Genomic DNA, 13,827 nt, shown 5'->3' on the forward strand with positions numbered 1-13,827 from the left:
CCTCTGCGGTCTCCACTGCACGCTACCTTGTGACGTCATCGAGGGAAGAGGCGGATTTGCTCCTATACCGGAAGCTGTCCGCCTTTTTGATTGGCTAGTCAAGACGTTCGTTAGGACGTGTTGCCCTTCTCGCGTGTGCTTTGAGCGTGGGCGTCCGTGGGGGTGTGTGGTAGGGGTTTCCATACCCAACACCAGCTCCTCAGCCCCTTCCACCTGGGGCTCGGCTTAGGGTCGCCCCTGGTGGGCGGCTCTCGAATCTGGAAGAAGAGCACCAGAACCCGGACCGCTCCTGAGCTGAGGAGGTCCGCTGGGCAGACAGGAAGATGGCGGCAGCATCGGTCTCTGCGACTTCTGGTTCTCAGTTCTCGGTAAGAAGCGGTTGACGTTCGAATAGGCCCAGGTCTGTCCTGGCGCCTCTGCTTTTCCTCATCCTCCAGAGCGTTATCGGCCGGGCGTCTCATCCCAGGCTGGGGAACGGCGTGAGGCGCCTATAGCGCCCCGTGCTACTGCTGCGTCCACTGCTGCTCTACGTAGATTGGACCTTTCCTTAGAAACTGGCCTGGCCGGTCTCTTAACTCCCACGCCCCCTTCACCTTTTGGCGTTGCTAGCAGCCCAGGTTACCGAACACTGTCACGACCCGCTGGGATGACTGTATCCACACCTTGGATTACGAAAATTGTGCTCCTTTGGTCACGTGGGTGTAACGGCCCCTCTAGGAATCTTGCCCAAGCCAGGTAGGCGCCCTGGTCGGCCTAATTGGCAGTTATTGAATAGTCCGCAATCTGGAGTGCATACCTGCCCTTGCTTAAGCGATTCCGTAGAGGGCAGTGCCTCCCTTTCCCACCCTCCCAGTAACTTTGTTTTGTGCTTCTCCTACCCAGGGCTCGCGCCTTCTACCTCTCACCTTATTACTGACTGCCACGTATAAATGCCGTTTAGAGAAACGATACGAGGAGCTGATCTTAATTATTATTTTTACCTCCACAGGGCCACCAGCCAGTTAAGTCGCTAATATTTGTCGAGTTGGAATGGCGAACACTTAGCAATTTGGAAACCGCCACTTTGAGAATACTGTAGATAAGCTGTAAATGTGAGGAACCTCTAGTTAGAGCCATTGTCTCTTTATTAGCGAATGCTAAGTGCCTCACATACTTTCAGGCTCTAAGATTACACAAACATAGGATAGAATCCCTGCTCTAAGGAGCAAAGCACTGAAGAGAAATTACGGTAAATAGATGATTACACAGAACAGGTTGATAAATGCTTCCATACTGGAATAACCTAAGTGAGAGTGATTAGCAGTGTTTGGGTAGGGTAGAGACTGTTTTCCTAGAAGGGAGGATGGAGCAAGCTGGATGATGAAGGAATTCCAAATGCTTGTCACAAGATCAGGAAAGGAAAGAGGGAAAGGCAGCAAAGGCATTTAGGGTGTGTGCCAGGACAGTAAATGCTTCCGGTAAACTTTCTAAACTTTCAGTAAACAATTTGCAATGAGCAGTGGTAATGTGGGAGTAGAGTTATATTTAGATAAATTATAAAAGTAGGTTAAAAACTTGAAAAAAGGGGAATAGTGAAGGAAGAAAACAGGAGAGTATCAGCGAAAGGTTTTAGAGGCTAACGGGGGGAAGTGTTTAGAGAATGTTAAAAGAGTGGTATACTTGATAAAGACACATTTTTCCTCAGTTTCAGTTTTTGGTGACTGTTGTTAGAATCTGTGTTAGTGAGGCCAGAAATAATCTTCAGGGTTTCAGCAGAATGAGAGTAACAAGTTTGCAGAAAGGTCAGGGAAAATTAAGGAGAAAAAAATGACTGAAGCAGTTGGAATTCAGTGACGAATTAGGTCAGTAAAAGGGAATGTAAAAGAGGAACGATTAGACTGTTAGAAGTGTCAGTAAGTAGATGGGTGTGATTATATAAAAATTGTGGTTAATTAAACTTAATTGCAACAGGAGTGCTTTTCACTACTCTCACAACAGCACTGGGAGGTTGAATAAAGAATACTCTTATACAGCCATACCTCAGAGATACTGTGGATTTGGTTCCAGACAGTTGCAATAAAACAAGTAATATTTTTGCTGAAGAGGGTCTTACTTTCAGTTTGTTAAAAAAAAAAAAAAAAAAATCTGTGACGCGCAGTAAAGCAAAGCACAATAAAATGAGGTATGCCTGCGTTATGCCAAGGCCGTGCAGCTGAGCAGTGAGTGGTACAGGGATGCGGTCAACACTTAGTCTTTAAGGAAGCCTTGCCAGAAAGCTCAGAGTGCTTTCTGGCACTGTAGGAAAGCATATATCTTTTATATGCTAAGCTCAGCTTTAAGTAGATTCTAAAGATCAAGAATGCACTAAGAGTATCTAAGACCCTTTACAAATCAAAGTTTAACCAACCTTCTTAATTACCTTGACCTGCAACGTCAGAATGTGTAATTTAGAAGTCACTATGTCTCAAAACCAAAATGACTGAATTTAGTTTATCATAAGAAATGGCCCTGCTTAAACACTTAAATTGTCATGTTAGAAATAAGGTTGGCATTTCCAGCAGAATTTATAAAGCATTTTAGCTTAACAAACAGATGACCATAAAATATGACAACACAAAAAGGCCTTCTAAAACCACATGAACTTGGAAGGCTACTCATACTCCGATTTCAGGAGCATTAACAATTCATACTTAGCATTGATAAGCCCAGCATGGAGCTAGCTATGGTAAATAGAGGGCTTTTTTAGGGGAGGGAGGGGTGTACCTTGACTTGGATCCAGGCAAGTATTTTTAACAGGTAGATTCACAAATGACAGTCTTTAGGAAGCAGCCAGCATATAAATCTAAAAGGTGAACAACATGGAGGCAGATGATACATTTGAATTATTCTTTTAAGTAGTCCTTCACTGCAAGAATAACAGCAAGTAACAGTAACATTGAGTGATTGCTCTGTATCAACTTAATAGTTGAGAGCAGCAGGAAAACAACAATGATTGGGCATAATATTAAATAGAAGTACAGGCAGCATAGTCTTGTCAGTCCTTTTTTATTTTCCTAGCAACCACGGTCAGCACTTAGGACACTTTGCATTTAGTTTGTAAGCTAATCTAATTGGCCTCTCTGGCTTTTTCAGCTGGGCCCTTTAACCAACCTGTTCCATATTTATTTCTCTTTAAAATGTTTTATGAATATATCATATTTTATAACAGAAATATAAAGGATTTATTTTTGAGAATAAAATGAATACTTTCATGCCCCTTTTTGAATCTTCCTATGTCTTTCAGACACACCACCATACCTTATGAGAGTATAAAAGTACATAATAGTTATTAGTACTACATGGTAGTCATGCTTTAAATACTTTTCATAATTCACTTAATCTTCAATAATCTTGTTGGCATTAGTAGTTACATTTTCAGATGAGGCACAGAAAGATTAAGGTTACTTTTTATATTTCTGTTTTCAACAAAAGAAAATCCAACCTATAGCAAAGCAAGTTTTTATACAGGTTTGTTTGAGCTAAAATTTTGAGGGTATTTCCAGAAGCAAAATCTCAATGGATTGAGAAAATACTCCTGAGAATGGCAGTTTTGCAGCCTGTCAAAGAGTCAAAAGGAGAAGCCACAAGGATTATATGAAATCCAGTGGTGGTAGATTAAGGAGGTAGGAGAAGGCAAAGCCAAGGAAATCTCTAGGATTGGATAAAAAGCAAACTAGGGAAATATTTTTACATTGGTGGGTACAGGATAATTAATACTTAACATTTACAGTATACAGAGATGTTACTCAGGGAACAAGATAACAACGAGGGGTTCTATGGTCTTGTGCTGTGATGCTTGCTGTTGTGCCTAAAGGTATGTCATCCTAGATGTATAAGAACAATGGGCAGAGCTCACTTAAGGTAATGATTGACCTTTACTAAGGAAGCTATAGGCTTGGGATGGAACTACCTACTATATCCTCTGCAATTAGGAATTTATGATCAGACCATTTTAGGTGGTTACACTTGGTCACTGAGCTTGCCAGGCTCGCCATGTGTCCCCTAGTAGCTTGTCAGGTTTACTACATAGCCCCCTCTTTCATTCACACTATATAGTATAGTATCTTGATGGGCTTTGGTTTTTAGGGGGTGTGCATTAATTTGTTTGCTAGCTGTTGTAAACAATTCTGCTGTGCTGGCTGACCTCCGTATGTTCCACATGTGCAAATATTTCTCTAGAGCAGCTGTTACCAAAGAGTGCTTTGAAGACCTTTTGGGTGGGGGGTGGGGGGGTCCCTGAGACCTTCTCAGGGCATCTACAATGTCCTTCCTTGCCCAACCACTTGGTGAGACCAGGTTTTCTTCACATACATCAATAAATACATACCCAACAGTGAGTATGAGAAACAAATGAAAGAAACCACCACCCTTCCTTTAAGCCAAGAATGGAAGAGATTTGCAAAAATGTAAAACACTGCCACTCTTTTAACTTTTTTTGGATTATACAGTTATTTTTTACTCAAATTACATTTGATAACATTATGGATTTACTTTTTTTAATTAGTAAATATCTTAAAATATTCTCAGTTTAATTTTTAATATGGTAAATGTCAGTAGATATAACCCACATAAACAAAGGCTCTTTGGGGGTCTTCAGTAATTTTTAAGAGTGTAGATGAGTCCCAAGATGAAGTTTGAAAGGAACAGATCTACAACAGTGACTTTTTTCCCCCCAAACTGTAGGTGAGCTGTCCCTTGTAACTCACTAGTGGAGTTGTGGAATATGTTTAGTGACTTGGCACTTTTTTTTTTTTTAAAGAGTGAGAGAAAAAAATAACTAATTAAGCAAATATACCTGTGAGTGAAATTGCTGGGTTGCAGAGTATGTGCAAGTTGGTGTTAGTTAGTAATGCTGAGTTGTTTTCCAAGGCAGTCAGTGTACATCCCTACCAACAGTCAGTCCCCTTTAATCCATATCCTCTTTAATAGGTGGTATTGTCCCAATTTAAAACTTTTTGCCAAGAGGTGAATGTAAAATGTACTATCCTGTTCTGGTTTTCATCTGTGCTCCCCTGATCATTGGTGAAAATGCACCTTTTTTCCCATAATTTTGCTAGTCTTTAGTGTTTTTCCTTCTGTGAAAATGCCTGGTCTTTTGCCAGTTTTAAATTGGTTCATCTTATTTATTTATAGTCATTTTTTTATGTATTCTGGATGTTCATCCTTGTCAGCTAAGACTTTTTGAAATACACTTTCTGGCTTTTATTTTTGTAATACCCTTTGTTTACTAGGAGTTGATAATTTTAATGTAAAAATTTTTAATCTTTTTGTGATTTGTGTTTTTGGTTAAGAAATTCTTTCTTACAGTCAAGGCCTGAGTGATATTCTGTATTTTTCTATTCAAATTTTAAAGTTGGGGCCTTTAAAGTCCTTGATTTGCTTTAAATTTGTGTGCTGTGAGGTAGGGATATAGTTTAATGTTTTCATTTAAGGTCCACATTTGTTCCAACATGACTGATTGAAAACTCATCCTTTCCCCAATATGTAATTTTAGCTATCAACTTATTAATTTCCATATATCATGGGTGTGTTATAGGCTCTTTCTCACATTTTATTTCTCTCTCCTTGTCTGTAGTCACTGTCTTAATGATTCTCCTTTTTATTTGTCTGAGAGAGTAACTGTCTTCCTTGTTCCTCAACAGAAATGTTAACTGTACTTGGTCCTTTGCCGTTCTTCAATAGAAATTCTAGAGTCTGCTATTGAATTCTATTGAAATTTTAAGTTCAATTTCAAAATAACTGATGTCTTTAGGATATTAAGCTTTCTGTAGGAACATGTTATGTCAATTCAGGTTTTTGGAACAGTTTTCAGTAAAGTTTTAAAATATCAGGTCTTGGACTTCATTTATTAAATTTATTTCTAGTTTTCAAATACGCTTTCATAAGTTGAATTTTCTAACTAGTATATAGAATTATTATTGATTCTCTCATATTAATTTTACTCAGCAACATTCCTGAACTCTTAATGCTAATATTTGAGGATTCTTTGGTGTTTTCTATTTAGATGATCATAATCTGAAATTTGGATTCTTCTTTTTCATTCTTAACATCTGTTATTTCTTTCTGTTATCTTAATGTGCAGGCCAGGAAATGCAGCACAGCATTGACTAGAGTTGTCTTGTAAATCTTTGTCTTGTTTCTGAATTTCAAAAGGAATGTTTCAAATTCTGCACCATTAAATATATTGTCATTTTCTGGGTAATTTTCTTTATCTTAAGAAAATAGTTCTTGAATTTTATTGGATGCTTTTTTGCATTTATTGATGTGATCATATGTATTTTCACTTTAATGGAGTGGATTGCATTAAAAGATGTTATCACATTCACATGGTCTTACCTGGAATAACCCCACCTTGAACATACTGTTTTATCTCTTCTACAGAGTAGGGTATGGTTTACTAAATTGTATTTAAACTTTTATGTGCCATGTTACACATTCTATTTGAAAGGAAGGCAAATACACATTTTTAATCATATTTTTTACTTAACAGTGTTACACAGAGATGTTAAGTAAATATTTGAATCATAAGTATTCCTAAGTACAGTATTTGCCATAATAACTAAAGCTACCAGGAAAGAAAGCTGTCAGGGTAAACATTTTGCGTTTAATCCTGAAAGTTTATCCTAGAATCATATCACTTTAGTTGAAAAAATATTTATTGAATGTTTGCGGTCATGGAAGTAGTACTGGATTAGGTAGGAGTTGAACTTGGGCTACTTAATAGCAATGAGACCTTAAGCAAGTGGCTTAAGTTTTCTTAGTCTCTGTTCTTTTCACCTACAAAATGGGAACAATAATATTTGATGTGCTTACCTCACAGGGTTCTTGTGATAATTACAGGGGAATGTGAATATGCTTTAAACAAACACGAACAAGCAGCCCTGGCTGGTGTAGCTCAGGGGATTGAGTGCAGGCCTGTCAACCAAAGAGTCTCAAGTTGGATTCCTAGTTGGGCACATGGCTGGGTTTTGGACCAGGTTCCCAGCAGGGGGTGCATGAAAGGCAACCACACATCGATGTTACTCTACTTCTCTTTCCCCCTCCCTTCCCCCCCCCTCTAAAAATAAATAAATAAAATCTTTTTAAAGTGCTAACAAATCTAAGATACCATGTTCAGTGTTCTGAGAATAAATTTATGTATATCTTCCTGAACTATAAAGTAGAGATGCTTTTCTTAACTGTCAGGATTGTTTTGAGGATCAACTCAGATAATGGAAGTATAAATTGTTAACTGCAGTACAAACTTTTGGTTTATGGGTGGTTATTTTTAGTGTATAGGTGGGGGGAGTGAGCATAACATTCTGCTTGAAGAATCTTTTGCCCTCCCATAGTTTTCAGGAACCCATGATTGATGATGGCATATGGCATTGAAGGCAGGGAGAATACACTTGAAATCTGTCATCCTAGATGACTATCTTTAGAAAGGTCTGTTTACAAGGTTGACTCTTGGTTGGCACCTATGAACTTAATAGTAAATAATTTCCTACACTAATGTAAAACTTCAGCCTAAATCTATGATTTTTATCCAGTGTGCCTCAAGAATTTTAAAATGTGCAATACCTAACTCTTTAGTCAGGAAAACTGACCTCTTTTCCCTTAGATTATCAAATAAAAAAATGGCAACAGCCAACACAACAATAGCCATCTGTTAGGAATGAATCAAAATTATACCTTTTTTCTTGGATTGGCAAAATACTTGGTTAGTGTTGGGGGTTTTTTTGTTTGTTTGTTTTGGTGTGTCACAGAATTTTAGTATTTAGTTTATGTGTGCCACGAGATGAAAAAGGTTGAAAATCACTGGCCGAAATAATAAGATGGCTCACTGTGCCTAAACTGTTTGTACAATGTGGTTTATGCTGAACACTTTCTTTCATTTAGGAAGTCAGAAATGTGACCAGCCCCCAATAAAACCTTGGCCACTAAGTCTGATGAGCTTTCTTAGTAGACTCCACTTCACATAAATTCTCATTATTAGTTGCTGGAGGAATTATACACATCCTTTAGGGGAATTTTGAAAGCTTGCACCTGATTTTCTACAGACTTCACCCTGTGCATCTTTTCTCTTTGCTGATTTTGTTTTGGTCCTTTTGCTGTAATAAATCACAGATGAGTATAACTATCTGCTGAGTCCTGTCCTAGCAAGTTATCAAACCTGGGCCTGGTCTTAGGGACCCCTAACACTCATGGTAACAGTAATTGGAACCTTTGCAAAATTCAAGCTTCCAGATAGTAGCCAAGAACCAACCTTGTAAGCAGACATTTCCAAGGATAGCAATTTCAAGTCTGCTATTAACTCTACTTCTATGACAGCTGTGCTGTGTGTCTTTTGATATAAAGGAAACTAAAAGCTTTTATTGTCTTTCAATGGATTGTAGTAATTATTGAATAGGATAATTAAATTTAAAAACAATGTTTTTTTTCTGTTTTGCATTCAACAGATTTCTTAAATGTATTTATAGAATGTCATTTATTAGAACTTGAACTCTATTGGGGATGACTCTGCTATTCCCACATGAGTTCTTGTGCTAACTGGGTGCCCTATAAGTCATATCACTTCTCACACTAACTTCCTGGAGATAGTGCAGACCTCACAAGTTAAGAGATTTGGTGCAACAAGACTGTTTCCACTTCAGTTGTCAGCTCAAAGTCCCAGATTTCCCCAAGGTGCATACACTTCTGCACAACCATCTGCAGATCAAGGAATTACATGACTCCTTTCATTCACATTTAATAACTTGCCAGAATGACTCTCAGAACTCAGGAAATCAGTATACTTATGTTTATAGCTTTTCAATGAAAGATACAACTCAGAAACAGGTAAATGGCAGAGACGTGTAGGACAAGATGTATAGGGGGCTTTCATGACCTATCTGGATGCTCCTAGAACCTCATTGTGCAAGAGTTTTTATGGAGCTTTCATATGTTGGCATGACTGGTTAGACCACTGGCCATTGGTGACCTCAGTCTCCAGTTACCTTCCTTTTTCCTTTTTCTGAGATCTGGGTATTGCGCCTAAATTTCTAACTTGCAATACCTGGTTGGTTTTCCTGGCTACCACCCCTCATCCTAAAGCTATATAAGGGGCCCCACTATTAGCATAACAAAGACACTTCAGTCATTTAAGAAATTTCAAAAGTTTTTAAATCTGTCAGGAGCCCTGACTGGTGTGCTTCAGCCTGTGAACCAAAGGGTCACCAGTTCAATTCCCAGTCAGGGCACATGCCTAGGTTGCGGGCCAGATCCCCAGTGGGGAGCACGTGAGAGGCAACCACACATTGAAGTTTCCCTTTCTTTTTCCCTCCTTTCCGCTCTGTCTAAAATAAATAAAATCTTTAAAATAAATCTGTCAGGAACCAGGGACAGAAACCAAATATATTTTTTATCCCACTGGACACACAGATAATAAATATATCAGGTAGGGATAAGTATTTTTTTGTTTTAAGTACAGAGATTGAGTGACAGAAGGGCACTAATTTAGCCAGGGTAGTCGGAGAAAGCCTCACAGACTTTTACGCAGGTTACTCAGTGGCATGAGGAAGGGAATTTTCTGGGCACAGTGAATTTAGCACATGAAAGTGGAGTGTACTGTGCATTCTAGAAATCAAAGGTTAGAACGGCTGGGAAATGGTGGTGGTGGTGGTATGGGGAGATAGAGGTAGGGAATGAGGTCAGGGTTAGCCTGGGTCAAATTATGTGGGCCTTATAAGCCATGATGAGAACTTCGGATTTTTTTCTGTGATGAAAAGTCATTGCAGCATTTTGAATAGGGGTATTACTTGAATTAATTCACTTTTTAAAAAGAAGCATAAGGACGACTATTTGGAGAACAGACTAAGGGGATGTAGACAAGAGTTCATAGGAGGCTAATCTGTTAGTCTAGACCTCAGATCATGGTGGTGTCAAGCAGGGTGATAGTAGTGGAATTGAGAAGTTGGAGAGTTTCTTGATAGATTCTGACAGAGACCCAACAAAACTTACTGAGAGATTGGATGTGGAATGTATGAAAAATAACTCCAAGGGTTTTGGCCTGAGCAGCTGGGTAAATGGTGGTGCCAGTTACTGTGGTATGCTGGGAGAGGAGCAGGTTTTGGGAACAGATTTTGGAATTTGGTTTTAGACAAGTTGGGGTACCCATATTGACACCCCAGTGGAGATGAGTGGGAAGTTCAATTTGAATATACAGTTCAAGTGGGAGAGTTCTGGAATCTGTATTTAAACTTGAAAGTTCTTAGTAAGTAAAGGCTTTTCAAACCCCTGAGTGTAGGTGAGATCATCAAAGGAATCCATATAGGTGAAAATAAGGAGAAGTACTAAGCTTTGGGGAACTCCAGATTTGGAGGAAAAAGAAAGAAGCAAGATTCAGAGGGAGGGTCCTATATTAGGAGGAAAACCAAGAGTGTGTTTCCATTCTCTAAAGAAAGTGAAGTAATCTACTGTGTCAATGATGAGCTTAAGAGCTGTTTCTCTGAATTGATAAACACTCAAGTCTGATTGGAAGAGTTAAGAGGGAGAGGTGATTAAGAGGTAGCAGCAATTACTGTTATTTTGAGGGACTCTTACTAAAGCTGAGAAATGAAACAGGAACTAGAGGGGAGTCCTTAAATTCAGAAACTTTCCCTCTCCCCATCCCTTCCCTTCCCCTTTTAAATTTTTTCTTTTTCTTTCCTCACCTTCCCCTCCCCCCTTCTTCTTCCCTCCTCTCCTTCCACTTCCCCACCTCCCTTTCCCCTTCCTTCCTCTTCCCCTCCTCTTCCTCCCCCTCCACTTGCCCTAATAGCAACGTGAAAGATCTGGTGCAAGATCTGGTGCGGAGGGAGAACTGGATGGCACTCAGAGGGAGAGGGGTATAGAAACCAAGATTTTGAATAGGTAATAGAAACGGGTTCATTGTACAAAGCTCACTCATTGTTTCAGGGGAGGAAAGGCAAAGTGAGAAGAGTGTAGGTAGGTTGGTGGGTTCTCTTGAGAGTAGTTAATTCATTTATTTACATACAATGTGATTCCCCTGGGTCTGCAGGGGGTGAGGTGGTGGTGGCTATAAGAATGAGGAGTGGTAGGCAAGTCAACTTCGTTGAATCTCCTTTTCCTTATCTATTTATTTATTTATTTATTTATTTATTTTTGGGTGAAACGAGAGAGTATACAAGATTGTTTTTACGGTACTTCCCAACTCTTAAAAAAGCACTACTTCTCTAATCCCTGAAGTTCATAACTTTTTCTCCATTGTTTTCTCACTTGGAAAGACCTGGCTATTAAAAATGCTTAATAAATTTGTAGTTTTAGGTGTTTACCTAAACTTTACCATCATAACCATTTTTAAGTGTACAGTTTAGTAGTGTTAAGTATATTCACATTATTGGGAAGCAGATCCTCAGAACTTTTTCATCTTTTAAATTTGAAACTCTGTGTCCATTAAACAACTACTATTTGCAACCTCCCTCCATCCCTGGGAACCAAGATTCTATTTTCTGTTTCTATGAACTTGGCTACCTTAGAGACCTCATGTAAGTGGAATTGTAAAGTATTTGTCTTTTTGTGAGTGACTTCACTAATCATAATGTACTTAAGGTTTATCCAAGGTTTATCTATTATGTAGCATGTGATGGGATTTTCCTCCTTTCAAAGCCTAATAATATTTCTATATCTTTATATCACATTTTATCCTTTAACAGTTTTTTTTTTTTTTTTTTTTTAGTCCTCATCTGAGGTCATGCTTATTGATTTTAGAGAGAGGGAGAGAAACAGCAATGCCAAAGAAACATGGATCAGTTGCCTCTTATATGTGCCCTGCCTGGGGACCAAACGTGCAGCCTAGGACATGTGCCCTGACTGGGAATCCATCCTGTGACCTCTTGGTTTATAGGATGATGCTCCAGCCAGCTGAGCCACACTGGCCATGGCATATCCTTTACTATTTTACTGGATATATTTTGTGTTTGTATAAGTAAGAGTTACTAGTTTTGCATCTCATGTTTTCATTTTATTTCAAAATAGTTATTGTAAATAACTTTAGCAAAGCCATTTTACTTTCTGTCTTCCTTTCGTTTTTGGTTGATTTGTCTTTTTCCTATTTGCTTCAGGCTGCTTGCAAAAATGAGGACATTGACCCAACACATTCTTGATAATGATTTTCGTTGATTAAACCTTGACATTCAAAATGAGTTGGCTGACTTAGAAAACGGAATACATTTAGAATTGCTTTTCAGAAAAAACTCATCTCATTTTAACTTGCATTTTTATATAAAAATACTTTGCTTAATTTGTCTGCCAATGCAACCCGAGTAGTGTTTTGATAACATGTATGTAGCAAAATTTTTTGGACAAATCTTAAACTATTTTCTAGGAGCTAGCAGGCAGTGAATTTAATGAGGTTGCCTTGTTTTCATTGTTTTGTTTTTGGTAAGTTATGCATAGTCCTGTTAATATCTGTGCAATGTTCAGTAATTCTAACAAAAATTGTTTCACAAATCATAAGTGAACTTTCAGTACCTTATGTTCATAAATAATAGGGAATATTTCCTAACCATTGTGACATAAGATGCCAATAGGTTGTATGAAGACCTAAAATACTCTGTGAAGAATCATATTTAAAACTGCTATGTGATAACGCATGGTGCTTTGCAAGAGCTTTGCGGTATTTTTTATATATTTTTTTTCCTTAAATACACAATTTGGCAGGGTTTTTATTTTATTTTATTTATTTTTAGAAAGAGGGAAAGGGAGGGAGAAAGAGATGGAGAGAAACATGGATGTGCAAGAGATACATCTCTCAGTTGCCTCTTGCATCTGGCCCGCAACCCAGGTATGTGCCCTGACTGGGAATCGAACCAGTGACCTTTTGGTTCACAGGCTGGCACTCAGTCTGCTGAGCCACCAGCCAGGGCTGGCAGTATTTTAAGAACTGAAAATTCACCCTGATTTCCAGCCACCTATAAAATCTGATGTGAGGTTGCCAGAAAGCTTAAAAAAATGTTAACAGTCAGTCCTTGTTGCATGTCAACATACTTTTCACAGTAGGCTTAGCATTGACTTACCACTTTTGAGACTTACTCCTACCCCTTCCAAGCTCCTGTCCTCTCCTTTAGTTTTCATAGCTATAATGTGTGTTTTGCATTTGCCTTCTTAAACTGGCTGAAACATTGCATGGTTTTTAATGCAAAAATAGTTTGATTTTTAGTAAGATTTAGATACAATGTGGTTATTTTGATGGCCTTTGTATACACAAGGAGGTTTACTTTTATTGTAAATATTCATATTCCTTCGTACTTTTTGGAAACATTCTCCTGACGCTTTATAGTCAATTCTTCAAAGGTAAGAATTGGAAACCTAGATTGCTGTGGCTACTTGAATAAGAAAAATGAATGTCTGAGAATTTTGAGCAGCTAGCAGAAATATCTTCCCCCTTAGCTGTCAGATTCTCCATTACTTCCCCCACTCCAGATCTCTTTACCAACAGGAAGTCACCTATAGCAAACAAAACTACAGTTAGTGTCACTTGCACTGAAAATTACCATGTGGAACAGAATCCCAAATGGTACAGAATCCCATTCGTGACAGAAGACGTATGTGTGGAAATAAACTTTTATGTTGAGATGTTTTACAAGCTTTAATGTTTTCTTTGTTTCTCCTTTTTCCTCCTGACTAAATGTAAAGTTTTTGAGGCAAGAACTATGTCTTATTTTCTTCATGTAAATTACAGAGTTTTGGACCTTTGATAAATATTCATAAAGTAGTTGATGGGAGAGATTAATTCAGTCAGTTTGCCTTTTTCTCAGACCACAAGGCCTTGAAACTCGAAAACAACCTCAA

The 13,827-nt window shown here is 38.4% G+C and overlaps 1 protein-coding gene across 2 annotated transcripts in view; it reads left to right on the forward strand.

Moving 5' to 3' along the window:
* Positions 1–66: 66 nt before the first annotated feature.
* The window catches only part of CEP57 (centrosomal protein 57), a 39,438-nt gene continuing 25,677 nt past the window's right edge, over positions 67–13,827 (forward strand). Inside the window, exons 1-2 of one of the 2 annotated variants that reach the window (XM_054592521.1) lie at positions 67–368; positions 12,726–12,820. In XM_054592521.1, coding sequence (XP_054448496.1) covers positions 12,752–12,820 — 69 coding nt within the window. In that variant the 5' untranslated portion in view covers positions 67–368; positions 12,726–12,751. The remainder of the gene's footprint in view (positions 369–12,725; positions 12,821–13,827) is intronic. The other variant, XM_054592522.1, reaches the window with a different exon arrangement.

The sequence above is a fragment of the Pteronotus mesoamericanus genome, unplaced genomic scaffold (assembly GCF_021234165.1).
Source record: "Pteronotus mesoamericanus isolate MK-2021 breed Mesoamerican mustached bat unplaced genomic scaffold, CSHL_Meso_final scaffold_36, whole genome shotgun sequence".
Classification (NCBI taxonomy): domain Eukaryota; kingdom Metazoa; phylum Chordata; class Mammalia; order Chiroptera; family Mormoopidae; genus Pteronotus; species Pteronotus mesoamericanus.